At 49.9% G+C, this 16532-nt stretch overlaps 1 protein-coding gene across 1 annotated transcript; it reads right to left on the bottom strand.

The window, feature by feature from the left end:
• Positions 1–14059: 14059 nt before the first annotated feature.
• LOC123145613 (uncharacterized) lies at positions 14060–15303 on the bottom strand. Its single transcript, XM_044565077.1, has 2 exons — positions 14666–15303; positions 14060–14516 (listed from the first exon to the last, which is right to left on the bottom strand). Exons 1-2 carry the CDS (start codon positions 15149–15151, stop codon positions 14508–14510), a joined length of 495 nt encoding a protein of 164 aa, XP_044421012.1. The 5' UTR covers positions 15152–15303; the 3' UTR covers positions 14060–14507.
• Positions 15304–16532: the final 1229 nt, after the last annotated feature.

Here is a 16532-nt window from a genome sequence, read left to right as displayed (position 1 = left end):
AGACCGGTATTTCACCACCATGGTTATACCCGAAGCCAATCCAAGACCGCAGGCGCGAACGTCACCGCGAAAAATGAGCCATGGGTACTGGCTTCCCAAGTGGACCAATGCTTCTTCATTACCGACCCGTCAAAGCCCAGTCGTGTTGTCGTGAGGAGAGGCAAAAGGAAGATCATCGGAATGGATGGAGTCACCAATGAGCAAGACTTCGACAAGTACGGCGACCCGAAGATGGAACATGACGACGACGATGAAGTATCAGCATACACCACAAGAAGAAGCAGGACCACCCTACCTAAAGGACGTCCGTTCAAGAGAAGAACTCCATTTACGAAAAATAAGGGCAAGAAGATTGTGAACAGATAACTAGCTAAGATCGATTGTATTTAAAATGTAGCCTTCATTTCTCGATTGTATTTCATGGGCACTTTTTGAACTCATGAATATTTTTAAATTTCATGGACACTCGATCTCGATCCCCCTCCATCTCGATCGCTATCCCACCTCGCCAGATCCGGCCCCCCTCGCCGCCGAGCACCCCCCGCACCCTCTCCCCCGCTCCACCGGCCGCCGCCGCCGACCCCCCGCACCCTCCCCCGCTCCACCGCCGCCGACGACCCACTGCACCCCTCCCCCGCACCCTCCCCGGCCCGCTCCACCGTCACAAATGAATGCAACTAAAATTGCAAAAAAAACAAATTTGATTATATTTTCAAATAACAAATTTGATGATATTTTCAAATAATAAATTTGATAATATTTTTCATATTCATAAATATTTTCAAATAACAAATTTGATGATATTTTTTAAAAAATTATTACTGTTTTTATAAAAAATTATTACTGTTTCATATTCATATTCATTTTCTAAAAAATTATTAGATGCAACAAAAATAATAATAATAAATTACTTATGGCGCACCTCTGGCTGGTGCGCCATTGCTATATAAAAAAAGATTACTAATGGCGCACCTCTGGCTGGTGCGCCATTGCTATATAAAAAAAGATTACTAATGGCGCACCGATCGTGGGTGCGCCATTGCTATCTAAAAAAACATACTAATGGCGCACCGCTGCGGGGTGCGCCATTAGTAAGCTTCCCCCCTAGCTAATTCCTCCCTCTCCCTCGCCAGATCCCCTTCGTCCCTTTCCCTCGCCAGATCCACCCGCGCGCTGCCCCGACCCACGACGCTGCCGCCCCGACCCCCGCCGGACTCCACCCCCGCCGCCCCTGCGCCCCCACCACTGCAGCTCCCCCGCGCCCCCGCGCCCCCCACCACTGCAGCTCCCCCGCGCCACCGCCCCTGCGCCCCGAGCCGGAGGAGGAGGACCAGGAGGAGGAGACAACGACCGCCTCTACCTCAGCTCAGCCAGGCCACGCGACGCTGAGCTAGGCGCCTCTGCTTCGACCGTTGGAGTTAGGCGCCTCTGCTTCGACCGGATCGGGATCGTCTTCAACCTTCGGTCGCCGGCGATCTTCCTCGATTTGGGAATCCCCTGCTGCTCCTAGTCACTCGCCGGGCCTCCGTGTGCCTCTGTGGTGAGCCCCTCTGCCGATTCCCTGCCTTTCCCCTTCGAATCCCTCGGCGTAGAAGTCCCACGGGCTAGGCTCTACCATGTAGAAATCCCTCGGCGTAGATTCCTTAGAACAAAGTTGTTAACACAAATTATCAATGGTAATACTAGCACATTATCTATCAACTGGTCTGGGCTGATGGATGATGACATCATGATTTCCTTCTCCAACTAGACTAGATGATGACATACTCTGCATTATGATGTCCATACCCCTTAACTAAAGCACAAAGCCGCAGAGATATGAGATCTCTCCTCCTGATATCATTTTTATTATTCCTCTACTTTGCGAGGGCATCTCTCACTCTTTCATCACCACCAGATGACATCTCACTCATCTCCAGGCGAAAACAACACAAAGTTGCACACAAGGCCCAAACAAGTGGGAGGTTGACCACTCTTGAACAACATTCTACTCTAGTATATTTGTGCAGATTAACTGCCTGCCACAAGTAGTACAAGGCCAGATGGCTAACCATTAAATAAGTACAGCACCTGCCAGCTGAATCAAATCATCCACTTACTTTACCCCTAACAATACTTGCCTTCTTCCTAAAGAAAAATACTGTACACCACTTGCTGCTCTGCTCTGAATTCACATACACCGATCATTCGTAGCGGACAGCAATAGCTCCAAGACGCAGCTGTTTATTATTGCATTGCATTACTGAAATGGCATCCACAACTTTGCCGGAATTGGAGCAGCTCTCTTATGAAGTTCTGATGAAGGGCAGCAAAAACTCTGCATTCAGTTCTCAGTCATAGGAAAACAAAGTTATCCACAAAGTGTTTTTCTGTTTAACATTTTGATGGAGTACAATTGTTACAGTACAGTCAGAATTGTGTATGATTGTGCCTAAAGTAGATAATCTAAAGATACAGACAAAATAATTAGGGGAGCATGTGTGAATCTCTGACAGCAATACAAACTAAGATTCAATTAAGACTAATTAACTGCATTTGATGTCACTATATTCTCTGAATAACTTCAGTTATGATCTGTACTGGAAAACTTCAGTTAACACTCATTTTTCAGTTAACTCCTTATAGTTCAGACCATATTTTGATTGTCAATAATAGTGGACTTTTAAGGCTTTTTTAGAGGCAATACTAGTGGATTTTAGGCTTTTTTACAGGCAATAATAGTGGAATTTTAGGCTTTTTTTGGAGGAGTGTGTTTCATGCTGGCCTACAGTGATGAATTAGTCAGAGGATTGTGCCTTAGGATTGTGCCAAAGTTATCCATTGTATCTATTTGCTTGTCCTTCAAATAGGGGCAAGACTGTTACAGAAAAATTACTTGCAAAGCATATTGTGATTTACTTGCAAGCATATTGTGCCTTAGATACAGAAAAATTACTTGCAAGAATATTGTAACTATTTTCACTCTGTCCTGAAGGTTTTTGACTCCTGTGGTGACCCACACTCTGTTGGTTCACAGGGTGCTAGAGCTGCACTTAACTTGCTAAAATCATCCCCTTGTTCTTACTGGTTATAGAAATTCATTGCTTGTCCTATGTTTTCTGTCAGGGTATTGTTCAGGAAGCTTGCTTGAGTTTGTGTCCTTTAATTTGTAAATCTGCAGTTCTAGCCACATTTAGGATAAGTTGTTGTATATACTGTCATAAAGTTCAGCAAGAACAGGGCATCAACAGGCATGGATTAAGCTGTTTCTTTGCTGTAACATACTGTATATCACTCCACAATGAAATACAGTACATATTGATATGCTTTGTAAAACTTGTTCATGTACTGAACTACTAATGCCTTGTGATGCTCTGAATTACTTGTGATCACATTGAGAAAGACTTGTAAAGATGATCATCTTTTACAGAAAACAATTTCTGTAAACACGTCAGTAACTATGCTAGTTTGCTGGGTTTTGTCTCCGACCATCGTGTCGTGATGATTTTGCAGGTACCCCGAGAGGCCCTTGAGTTTGCTGGAATGTCGATTAACTTCCGTTCCGGCAAATTCGGGTACTCCATATGTCCTATTTTCAGCAAAGGTCATGCTGAAATTTTCCGTGAATTTTAGCATGACTTTGCTAAAAATAGGACATATGGGGTACTTGTGACTAATGCATGGGCCGGGGTCTTAGTACTTAATTAAGTAGGATCAACTGCCCCTTTATTCTTGCTGCATTAAACCATAGGTGGCAATAGAGCCAAGTGATTAGGCCCAACTTAGAATTCTCCTTCCCAGCTTAGCTTTTAGGGTGCCTTGGCGTCGACAAACCCTAAATTATAAAACCTTGGCTTTTAGGGTGCCTCGGTGTCGATAAGAACCTAAATGATGAAAGCTTAGGCTTTTAGGGTGCCTCGGCGTTGACAAACCCTAAATGATAAAAGCTTAGCTTTTAGGATGCCTCGGTGTCGACAAACCCTAAATGATGAGACCATGATCTTGTTCCTTGACAATAACCAACTTTTTGACCAAACTTTTTTCCTATTTAGAGCGAAACATGGCCCACAACGATGAGGCCGGCGGTTCGGGCGGCAAGCAATTCTGGGAGCTGTCCCAGGAGCTGGAGGAAGAACCTCACCGCTATGAGGACGCCGCGGAAGACACCGATCCTGACTACACAACCCCTAGTGGCGTCGGGGATGACACCACTGATGGTGCCGCCGAGGATGCCACCACTGATGATGGCGGCGCATGCACAGATGGCAGCCAACCGAAGAGGCAACGGAAGGACCGGCGCCCGAGCGTGCTCGGCACCGTCAAGGAGGAATTTACTGAAGTGAACTCCGACGGGCATCCAACGGCGCCCAAAGAATTAGTCAAGGGGTACTCGGTTCAGCTCGGGTGCATTCTCCGGAGCACCGTCTCGATCAACACCGAGAACCTAAGGCATAAGGACCGAGGGAATTTGCGCAGCCTCCTCTTCACGAAGCTGCACGAACGATACAAGTTCCCCGCTGACTTTGCAAACACACGCCTCTCAGGGAATAAAGTGAACAGTGCCGCCCTCACGAGGATGAGCACGGCCCTGTCTACTTGGAGAAGCACGGTGAAGGCAATGATTGAAAAAGGTGATAGTTATGAGAAGATCAAGGCGAAATATCCTTTGATCAGCGAAGATGACTACAAGGAGTTCAAGATCAAGTGCGAGAGCAGCGCAACCTCCGAATCAAGTCAGTGGGGGAAAGAAATGCGGCAGTTGAACTTAGGGGTCCACCAACTCGGTCCCGGCGGTTACAGAGTGGCGGAGCCTATATGGGACAAGGAGGACGCGGAGCGTGCCGAGCAAGGCCTACCGCCCCGCTTCGAGAAATACCGTGACAAGCAGACCAGGAACTTTGTCAGGGCCCGGTACAAGGAGGACCGGTAACAAAGGAGCTTACCACGGATCCGAAGACCAGGGCGCTTGAGCTTGTTCTGGTAAGGAATACACCCCCGCGTAATTAGCTCCATATGGTTGCATTCTAATTAATGAAGCCAAATTTCTAAATGGTTCACATTCCTTCCGCAGGAGGCTGAAAGCAGTAGCGCGGGGTCGTCTCAGAGCTCCCCTTTCGACACCCCTTTAAATAGGGCGTTGAACGTAATGAAAAACAAGGATAAGCACAGTAAGCCGTCGTCAGCTGGTCGTGTGGCCGGCAAAGGCTTGTCCACAAAATGGTCGTCATACTATACCGCTGGTGGGCGAAAGGAGAAAAAGACCAGCTCGGAAAGCCAGTCGCGCGAGGTTCAAGAACTCAAGGCACAAGTGGCGCGGATTCCGGAGATTGTCCAAGAGCAAGTGCAACAACAACTGGGAACGACGCTCACCGCCATGGTGCCTACCTTGATTCAGGGGCTGACGACGTGGATTGCGGGCGGCCAACAGGGGCCTCCCCCGGTTCCCAGCTTCACGGCCAGCAACTCGCACAACGCGCAGGCGGCGCCATTGGTGTCTCCGGCGGAGGCGGTATTCGTGTCTCCGGCGCCGACACGGGCATTGGAGCTTAATGCACCCGGGTGTACGCCGGCCGGCACCTCGCCAGCAAGCGGCCCCTCCGTCAGTTGCACGCCCGCCATTGGCGGTGCCTCGACATTAGCCGAGCTCGACGGCATCACGGTAACTAAGCCTCTCGGCCGATGACTTCATCTCCTTGCCTTTGACTGGGCATCCCTGACGCCCTACATGTTTTCGCAGGGCGCCGCCGACGTTCCTTGCACTCTCCTGCACTTCGTGGGCGGCGAGTTGGTCGATGTCGCCAAGGGCAGAATCGTTCAACCGGGCAACCGCGTGTTCCACGGTAATCCGATGCCACCCACCTTGTATAGGGTTGAACTGGTTCGGGTGCTGCCAGGCTGCGATGAGTTGTTACCTCCGATTCGACCCGCTGGGGCCGACGAAGATGATGTGATGACCCTCAGCGCCTGCGTAAGCTGGCCCCTGCTTTGGCCGAAGAGCCAGATTCGTTTGGGGGCGGGGGACACCACCCCACAGACAAGACCGCCAGTCGTGCCAGCGCCAAGCCATGGCAAGAACGCCGCAACGCTACCGGACATGCCGGACATCCCTATGGCACAGGATCCGTACATGCATATGGCACAGGATCCGGACGACGACAACGACGACGGTACATTTACCAACGTCGATAAGTACTTTGCCGAACATGGGTACGGTGACGAGTTCTGCAGGCCTCCTTCTCAAGAACCCAACCCTGAAAAAGACGACCGCGATCTAGCTGGTACGGCGGAGAAACCCAATTGCAACAGGCGTCGTCTGGCGTTCAGTTCTCAGGAGACGCCTCCAGCTGCCGCCTTCACCGAGCCTCAGATAGCTGAGGTGCGAAATATTATCAGCCCCAACACGCTCAAGAAGGCGGTTTGTGAGCAGAACTCGATCCCATTACAGCAGATCAAGAAGAAGGGATGGAAACGAAAGACTAACAAGGGCGCCGGTGCGAGCCAGCCGGCACCGAGTACGATCCGTGCTCAGGACGGGCCAACTTCACCTAAGGATATCTCGAGGAGGGTGCATGTGGCGGGTAGGGCGATGCTACCGACAAATATGCTCAATGCTGCAACCGGTGCTATGCGGAGTCTGCATGACAGTGTTCTTTCTTTGGAGAAGCGGCGTCTCAGAGAGAATGATGTGGCATACCCGGTTTTCGTGGCCAAGGTGCCAGAGGGCAAGGGCTTTGTGGATAGCGCCGTCGGGGTACGATCGTCCTGCGGTTTGATGACATCTTTGCTATGTTTAACCTTCATCCGCTGCACTACACCTTCGTTCGGCTGTTTTCGCTGAGTATGGAGATGCGGATCATTAGAGACAAGACCCCGGACATTGTGATAGTCGACCCCTTCTACATGCGTGCCAAGATCTTGGGCAGCGCTGGGGACCGGCAAGTCGCGAGTTCACACCTCGAAGGCGTCATTCTGGCAAACCCAGATAAGGATAACTTCCTCGTGCCTTACTTTCCCGAGTAAGTCATCCCCTAACCGCCCCGTAACATATGATTTCTTAGATTTCGATCGTTCTTTTTTTTCTAACATTCCGTGTTCTGTGCAGTGACACACATTGCACACTCATCCTCTTAAGCCCGAAATATTCCATGGCCACGTATTTCGACCCGGACCGTGACTCCAAGATAGACTACACAAATATCAAGAAAGTTCTTGATGATGCTCTCCCCGGCTACGCCGCATCTGGAGGCACCTTTAAGAGGCCAGCTCGTAGGTACGGCAGGCACGTGTTCACCCACAATACGACGTTCCCCTGCGTCAAGCAGCCGCCTGGCGGTCAGAAGGATGCCTACTACGCCCTCCATCACATGCGGGCGATCGTACGGGACCATAATCACCTTCTGCTACCAAATAATCTCAAAGATTGGGCCGCAAGCTTGGCGGCAATCCAGGACGCGGACATCCGACAAGAATTCTTTCGCATCCAGTCGGAGTTTGCAGAAATCATCCATCAAGATGTCCTTCGTACCTCGGGGCAGTTCTACCTCAAATATCAACCGTCCAACAGTGAGATAGACACAACGCTACAAATGCAGGCTGACAACGCCCGCGACTTCATGACCATCACGAAAGACGGCGGCTTCATCCACGCTCCGGTCCCATGAGTCGAGTCGAAAGTAGTGATGCTATGTGTAGTTCTGAAACATCGATTAGCTCATGTTGTAATTAAACTTTAATGAACTTGTATGTCTCTTTGGTTTGGACAGTCGTTCAACTTAGATGTAATCGATGCTATTTATTAGTAGGACCATGAATCGTGCTATTAATGTCTTGCTTTTCTCTTCCGATCCTTTTGTTGCATACTTATATATTGCTTATGTATTGTCTGTTGTTTGGCTAGTGCATAGAGATGCCGTCGTATGTCGTGTACAAGGGTAAGGTTCCCGGAGTCTACGACGACTGGGAGGAGTGTCGGAGACAGGTTCACCGTTTCAGCGGTAACAGTTACAAAGGGTACACCACTAGGGCGGAGGCGGAATCTAGATACGCGTGCTATCTAGCGGGAGAGAGGAGGGAGCGTTGGAGGAACCGGATGAAGACCAGTTTCATCGCGATGATGCTCATCGTGATGACCGCAGCTCTCTTCTATGTGATGGTAGTTTAGATGATCGATATCGACTTGTAATGTGAAGACAAACTCGCTACTCGCGGTCTCGAGACTTGTAATGTTCTATCTTTGTTCGGTCTTTTGAATTCGGAGACTAATATGATGAATTGTATTCGGAGACTAATCTTCTATTGTATTCGATGAATCTGTTGTTGCTGTGTGGTGCTGTCTATATTCTGTCCAATAATATATTTTGTAACCTGTGCAAATATCAGAAAAGAAAAAAAATCCCTAATATTCATACTAATGGCGCATCACCCCAACGTGCGCCATTAGTATGCCAAAGGATACTAATGGCGCATCACCCCACAGTGCGCCATTAGTATGGCAAAGCACATGTGTAAATATCGCCCCCTGGGAGGCACACTAATGGCGCATGTTGGTCTATACTAATGGCGCACGGCGTGATGCGCCATTAGTATACCAGATACTAATGGCGCACCAGTGGTGCGCCATTAGTATTTAATACTAGTGGCGTGGTACTAGTGGCGCACCAGTAGTGCGCCATTAGTAGGCAAAACTGGTGCGCCATTAATGCTTGCACTCATTGTTGATTAATCTTAATGCATGTTCATGACTATTGTCGCTCTCTAGTTGGTCGCTTCCCAGTCTCTTTCTAGCCTTCACTTGTACTAAGCGGGAATACTGCTTGTGCATCCACTTTCATAAACCCCAAAGTTATTCCATATGAGTCCACCATACCTTCCTATATGCGGTATTTACCTGCCGTTCCAAGTAAATTTGTATGTGCCAAACTCTAAACCTTCAAATGAAATTCTGTTTTGTATGCTCGAATAGCTCATGTATCAACTAGGGTTGTCTATATCTTCCATGCTAGGTGGGTTATTCTCACGAGGAGTGGACTCAGCTCCTCATTCACGAGAAAATGGCTGGTAACCGGGATGCCCAGTCCCATGCTCAAATCAAAATAATTGCAAACAAAACTCCCCCAGGATTGTTGTTAGTTGGAGGCACCCGTTGTTTCGGACAAGCCATGGATTGATGTTTGTTGGTGGTGGGGAGTATAAACTTTACCATTCTGTTTGGGAATCGCCTATAATGTGTGTAGCATGGAAGATATCGAGATCTCTTGGTTGTTATGTTGCCAATGAAAGGCAAAATATTATTTATCTCTGTTTCAAAACTCGAGCTCTGGCACCTCTGCAAATTTGCAACAACAAGATCAAACAGAGTTTGTAAAAGTTTTTCTTTATCACTTTCAGTTTGTCAACTGAATTGCTTGAGGACAAGCAAAGGTTTAAGCTTAGGGGAGTTGATACGTCTCCAATGTATCTACTTACTAACACTTTTGCCCTTGTTTTGGACTCTAACTTGCATGATTTGAATAGAACTAACCCGGAATGACACTGTTTTCAGCAGAACTGCCATGGTGTTATTTTTGTGCAGAAATAAAAGTTCTCGACCTGAAACTTCACGGAGAATATTCTTGGAATAAATAAAAAATACTGGCGAAAGAATCAGCATCAGGGGGCCCACATCCTGTCCACGAGGGGGCAGGGCGCGCCCTCTGCCTCGTGGGCCCCCTGAGACTCCACCGACCTCAACTCCAACTCCATATATTCACGTTCGGGGAGAAAAAAATAGGAGAGAAGGATTCATCACGTTTCACGATACGGAGCCGCCGCCAAGCCCTAATCTCTCTCGGGACGGCTGATCTGGAGTCCGTTCGGGGCTCCGGAGAGGGGAATCCATCGCCATCGTCATCATCAACCATCCTCCATCACCAATTTCATGATGCTCACCGCCGTGCGTGAGTAATCTCATTGTAGGCTAGCTGGACGGTGATGGGTTGGATGAGATTTACCATGTAATCGAGTTAGTTTTGTTAGGGCTTGATCCCTAGTATCCATTATGTTCTAAGATTGATGTTGCTATGACTTTGCTATGCTTAATGCTTGTCACTAGGGCCCGAGTGCCATGATTTCAGATCTGAACCTATTATGTTTTCATGAATATATGTGAGTTCTTGATCCTATCTTGCAAGTCAATAGTCACCTACTATGTGTTATGATCCGGCAACCCCGAAGTGACAATAATCGGGACGACTCCCGGTGATGACCGTAGTTTGAGGAGTTCATGTATTCACTAAGTGTTAATGCTTTGGTCTGGTACTCTATTAAAAAGAGGCCTTAATATCCCTTAGTTTCCAATAGGACCCCGCTGCCACGGGAGGGTAGGACAAAAGATGTCATGCAAGTTCTTTTCCATAAGCACGTATGACTATATTCGGAATACATGCCTACATTACATTGATGAACTGGAGCTAGTTCTGTGTCACCCAATGTTATAACTGTTGCATGAGGAATCGCATCCGACATAATTATCCATCATTGATCCATTGCCTACGAGCTTTTCACATATTGATCTTTGCTTAGTTACTTCTCCGTTGCCACTGTGACGATTGCTACAAAAACTACTGCTGTTACTTTTGCCACTGTTACCGTTACTTCTATACTACTTTGCTACTAAATATTTTGCTGCAGATATTAAGTCTTTCAGGTGTGGTTGAATTGACAACTCAACTGCTAATACTTGAGAATATTCTTTGGCTCCCCTTGTGTCGAATCAATAAATTTGGGTTGAATACTCTACCCTCAAAAACTGTTGCGATCCCCTATACTTGTGGGTTATCACGATACCATCCAGCGGCTAGGGCGGCGTGAGCTCAGGCGAAGCAAGGCCGGAGTTGTTGGGTGAGCTCGAGCGAGGCGGGGCCAGAGTTGTTAGGTGAACTCAGGCGAGGCGGGTCATGGCAGTGTCCTTCGTCGGGCGAGGGAGGGGTGGGGACAGGCGTGCGCGGGGAGGCTGGGAGCGGTGTTTCATGTCTGGTGACGGCACCTAGAGGCGACTGGGATTAAACCTATCGCGTGAGGGGGGCGTCCGGGGGACGGAGTGGGAGAGAAAGAAACAGGGCGGCCGAATGTGCTCTCATTAGGGCATTTCTAACCGACCCCTTATCGGTCGTAAGGAAATAAATTTGAGTTTTTTCTCCTCTAAGTCGCACCTAGATGATCCCTTATACCAGTTAGTGGAGTAAAAAAATTACTCCATCCCTATTCATCTCCTTATATTTACTCCGGCTCGCGGTGGCCGAGTAAAAATCTCCCCTCTCTCTTCCTCTCCTCCGCCTCTTCTTCCCCCTGCCCTGCCACGGACGCGTCCCCCGCCCCGATCCGCCGTCCCCTCTCCTCCCGATGGCTGGACGCGGTCACCGCCACTCGCCTGATCTAAACTGCAACACCCGCGGGTCGTCGTCCGCCGCCGCTTCCTTGAGCCACCGCGCTCGCCCGATCCGCCCCCCGCCGCGTCCCTCCTCCGGTTTGAGGACTTCCAGGAGCTCCCTCCACCGCAGCCGCCAACAAGGACCTACCTCGGCGTCCGGCAGCGGTCGTGTGGGACGTGGGTGGCGGAAATCATCGACCGGGAGACCCACAAGCAAATGTGGGCCAGGTCATTCCACACAGTTGAGCTCGCGGACATGGAGTACGACCGGTGGCAGGTTCGGTTCCACGGCCGCGAGGCGAGGCTCAACTTCCCCTTCGGGATGGCTCCGGTCCACCTTGTCCCGCCGAAGCCGGGGGTGGTGAGCGCTCGGATGGCGCGGGAGGACCATGAGGCGAGGGAGCACCTCGAGGCGGAGTTCGCCAACAAGGCCTACATGGATGACCTCCGCCGGCAGTACCCAGAGCTCGTGGAGGCGGAGCCAGTGATATTCGCTGTCAATGATGGCGAAGTTATCGTCACCTCCGACGACTAGGGTGGCAACAACGGCGGTGAGGAGATCTGCGTCGAGGAGTGGCAGAGCGTCTTCCCAACGATGATGACGGCACCGGCCTGGACCTAGCTCGCACTAAGGATGGCCTCACCAGGAAGGACTGGTTGGTCCTCCACTTCGGCTGAATTTAGTTTAAGTTTTTAGTATAGTTTAGTTTTAGTTTAAATTTATGTTAATGTTTGGTTGCGAGGACTTTCTATGTTGAACTTATGTTTAAATGCATCATCTTTCGATTAAAATTTGATTGAATTTATGCAAATTTACTTTTACACCGCTAACTTTAGGGGATCGGCTAGGTCCGGCGAAATTTTAGTGGAGTATATATATACTCCATTAAGGTATACTAGGCCGTTTACTCCCTTAACTTTTAGGGGATCGGTTAGAAATGCCCTCACTAGCCCGAAAGCATTTTACATGTAATTCATTGCTCACAGAGGGGTAGTTACAAAATTTGAACGGTTTTGTTTTGCAGGAGCTCCCAAAATCGTGAGAATCGTGGTTCCCAGGTGATTTTCCATCGTACTATCGATTCTAGCGATTCTCAGGCAATTTTGGATAATCAAATCAAGTTCTTTTCCGATTGTTGATTCTTTTTTCTTTTGAAAGAAAAGGTGGATCTTGTTCTACCTTATGCATTCAAAACAGGCCGTAGCCTGATAGACCGAAGTCATTTTACATGAAGGCGGTGTGAGCGCCGCACAGAGTGTGCAGCAGGCCAGTGCCAAGCCTGAAAGGGAAAGCAAGAGAAGGAGAAAGGAGAAAACAGAAAACAGAGGCTGGAGGACTTATGTGTAGCTACTGTTGCAACATTGCATTAGCTCAAGAAGTTAAAACCTCCCTTGCATTTCTTCCCGGTGCTCTCAGCCTCCAGAGCATGAGTAGCTGAGCAATCTCAGTAAGAACCTTTCCGGTTGTCCAACAAACGTTATGAAAGACTTGTGCATTCCTGGCATGCCAAAGCGCCACTGCACCAGCTGCAAAGAAAACATGCCAGAGTGCATCATATGCTTCCCTCGCAACCCCAGAGGCCAGAAAGTCTGCAGCAGTTTCAGTAGAGCTTGCCGAATCCAGGAGGCCGGCCTTGGCCCAAACAACTTGGGCAAGTTTGCATCTGAGCAAAATATGATGCATGGTCTCGGCTGCTGGATATAAATCGCATCCGTTATGTTTTACAATCCGATTGTTGATTCTCGAGACGCGGTTGTCGAGAATCACCTCAAAAGAGCTGGCCCTTGATCTTGACATGCTGGTTGGGCATAGGTCATGCCGACCTGACCTCTCAGGATGGGAACAGTTTGTATTTTGTGGGGATCTAACCAAGATGCCATCACTGTCCTTGATGCAATCAATCCCCGCGTTACAAAGTGCGTGGTCAAATCAAAGGGAAAACAAACGGCCTCTTGTCTTCAAACCAAACCCGTTGATTGATCATTGTTTCTGTTACCCTCCTCCCTAGTCTCCCAGCACTCTTGATGGCTCGTCCAGAAAAAAGCAAAATGATTCAGAGACAGTTCGGTTTCACCAGGAGCTGGGACACAGATCGTCGGAAGAAACATTTTCAAAGATCATGACCGACGACGATAAAGCCCGTCCAAGTGCTGCCACCAATCGATTCCACGGACCTTGTGGTGCCTGCCTATCCCATTATCATCTTATACAAATCCACTACGACCACCTTCTGGCAGCCTACGGGGGAGACAGTGCACCCACGAAACGCGCTAAAGCAACGCTAGCATAGCCGTCCCACACTCCCACTATTGATTTTCTCCTGCAAAGCGCAAAGCCGAGCACCATTTGCTCACGTACGGGCCAATACAATAAGATTAGTACTACTACTAACACCGATCTAGCCGGCCAGGACGACGATGATGCATCCAGTGCAGAGGACATGTTCCCTCGATCGATCTCCGTCTCTCTCTCTCGCTCGCTCGCTCGATCGCACGCGCCGGCTCTGCGGCGCCTGTCTGCCTTTATATATAAACCCACATGCGGCCGGGCACATCGCGTGGGTAGACGGATGAGGAGAAGGAAGCATGCATGTGGCGCACAGCGGAGCAAGGTGACAAAGGAGCGCACTGTTGCATGATCCCTACAACAAAGGCCAGCAAGGGCTCAGCTCATGTCGCCACAGATCTGGCCGCCTGGCAAAGGCTAATCATTGCACCATAAATTTCCCATCTACACACAAGCATTATGTACAGGCCGGCCATGGGCAGGCAGGCAGAGCCGGATGGTGGTGGAGGAAAAAACAAAGCTTGGAAGAAGAAGGAGAAGTGAGGTGATGGGGATCTAGTGGTAGTGGACAGCTAGCTAGAGATCGAGAGCGGATCACTTATGAAAGTAGAAGAAAAAGAAGTGAAATTACAGAATTGTTTGCTCTTCAACACATGCACACACATGGACATGGACACTGGCCATCTAGCTAGCTAGCACGCAGGCAATCGGGCCACCCAAAACGTACGATCGACAAGCACGATGAGAGAAGACCGGTGAACATGGTGCGAGCGATGGCGAGGAAGAAGGTGGTTTTCGATCATGTCGCCGCAGTCCCCATCGGCCGGTCACCTCTCATGGCTCCTGCAATGGGTCAAACCATCTGTAATGAGACAACCTATCACTTCATCCAACAGCTCTTAATCAATTAATTAATTAATTGCGTACTACTATGCTGTACATGGCTAACGTGGACTGCAAAGATACTACATGGAGATGACCAGCGGACGGACCTGCTTGGGCGCGGCCATGTCGGTGGCTATCTTGGCGTCGGCGTCGACGGCGACGACCTTGTCGCTCTTCTTGGCGGCCGCGGCGGCATTACTGGCGACGCCGCCGCCGACGCAGAGCGACTTCCGGAGGCCGAGCATCTCCCTCCACCGGCTGGACCCCTTGGGCGTGGTGGACGCCCTGTCGTCGTCGGCGGCGCCGGCACGGAGCTCGTCGCGGAGCGTGGAGGGCGGGCGGCCGCCCTCGACCTTGAAGGGGAGGATCCGGCCCTTGGAGAAGAGCTGGTCGGCGGCCATCATGGGGTGGCTGCCCACGGAGAACTCGAAGTTCTGGTCCTCCTCCTGGCACCGCAGGCCCATGGCCCGGTTCTGCACCGGCGGCGGCGGCTCCATGGAGAAGTCGCTGGAGAAGGAGATGCGCGGACCAGGCTGCCCGCCGCCGAACGCCACCGCGCCGCCGTCCGGGTTGTACATGTTCACGCATGCCATCGCTCGCGCGCTGGATCAGTAGGCTCGGTCGTCGTGGACTGGGTGCCTGCTCCGGTGCGGCTTTTAAAAGGTGGTGGTGGTGGTCTTGGCGTGTGAGCTGAAGAAACGGGGCACTGTTACGGGTCACTGAGGGTGGAGGTGATGGTGGATTTGGATGGGTTTTATAGAGAGGAGAAGAGGGGGAGCTGCTTGGGATGAAGCTTTGGGTAGATGTGCACTGCAATTGTTTGGCACCGCCTGTAGTAAACGCTAAACGGTGATGATTGAGATGCATGGCGAGCTGTTTTCTCCACCGGTGAAGGGTGAACAATGGATCAGCGCTACAGGTGAAATACAGTACTAGTAGCTTTTTCTAGAATTTTTTGGGGAAGTATACTGAGTACAACAATGTCGGCATTTCAGTAAGAAATAATGTCGGCATGGCCATACGTATGTGGGCATGTGGGTTTACTCGAACCATAGGAAACGTAAGGGTTGGTCATGGCTTTTCGTAGTTATGCTTTGAAGGCCAGCCACTCATCTGTCATTACATTAACTGAAACAGGGAACTTGACTCTCGAGTCACGGCATCTGAAACTTGAAACCGTGGTGACGTCTTGAAAGACCGCCACAGCATACTCACTGCATGCCACTGTACAACTGTTCAAACCTTTTCACTGAGAGCACCGGATCGTTCTGGAACGGACTGTTGTTTTGTGTTTCTTTTTCCATGTCAGCTCCAGGCCCAGGATAAGAAGGCCGGGCCGTTGATAGGCCATGCGATCTTGGGAGGATAGATCGCAAGTCCCAATACGGATCGGAGGGCATGGACGCGTGCGTGCGGCGCTCATGGCGGGAGAAGAATCTCAGGAGTCAGGAGCGTCGGTGTGCCAGCACCCAGCAGCGATTCTTCCTTGTTTGGAAGCGTGCTAGTTGCTTGGACGTGTGGCGAATGCCGGTCCTCGGCCTCGCCGCGGTCAAACAATGGCTGTCCAGCTTGTGATTGGCATTATCATAATCCCGGCACGGTGGTTGGATAGAGTGAACTCTGGCATGCCGCAACCGCACTTGATTCCCGGCCCTTTTACCACCGGGAAAGCAAGCGCACGTGCAGTGCATCACCCGGATGCGGCAAGGTCTGGCTGCCACACCGACCAACGCCACTTGGGCTCACCTCATGGCTTGACACGTAACCCTTTTCGAATTATTTCCAGATCAGATTCATCAGAACTACTACTACACGCCCCTGTCGTTACGTGAAAGATGGTGTTTTTACTGTAACCAAATGACTGAGCGGGCATACTTTTAGTTATAAACTTAAAGAGTATACATCAAGGGGAAATCGACGTTTTGTCTGCGATTCGATTATCATATAACAGTAGTGTCATCAAGCAACATGGAA

Source organism: Triticum aestivum, chromosome 6D (genome assembly GCF_018294505.1).
Source record: "Triticum aestivum cultivar Chinese Spring chromosome 6D, IWGSC CS RefSeq v2.1, whole genome shotgun sequence".
NCBI classification, from domain to species: Eukaryota; Viridiplantae; Streptophyta; class Magnoliopsida; order Poales; family Poaceae; genus Triticum; species Triticum aestivum.
The sequence above is the reverse complement of the archived record's forward strand: the minus strand, read 5'-3'. Positions and strand labels throughout refer to the sequence as shown.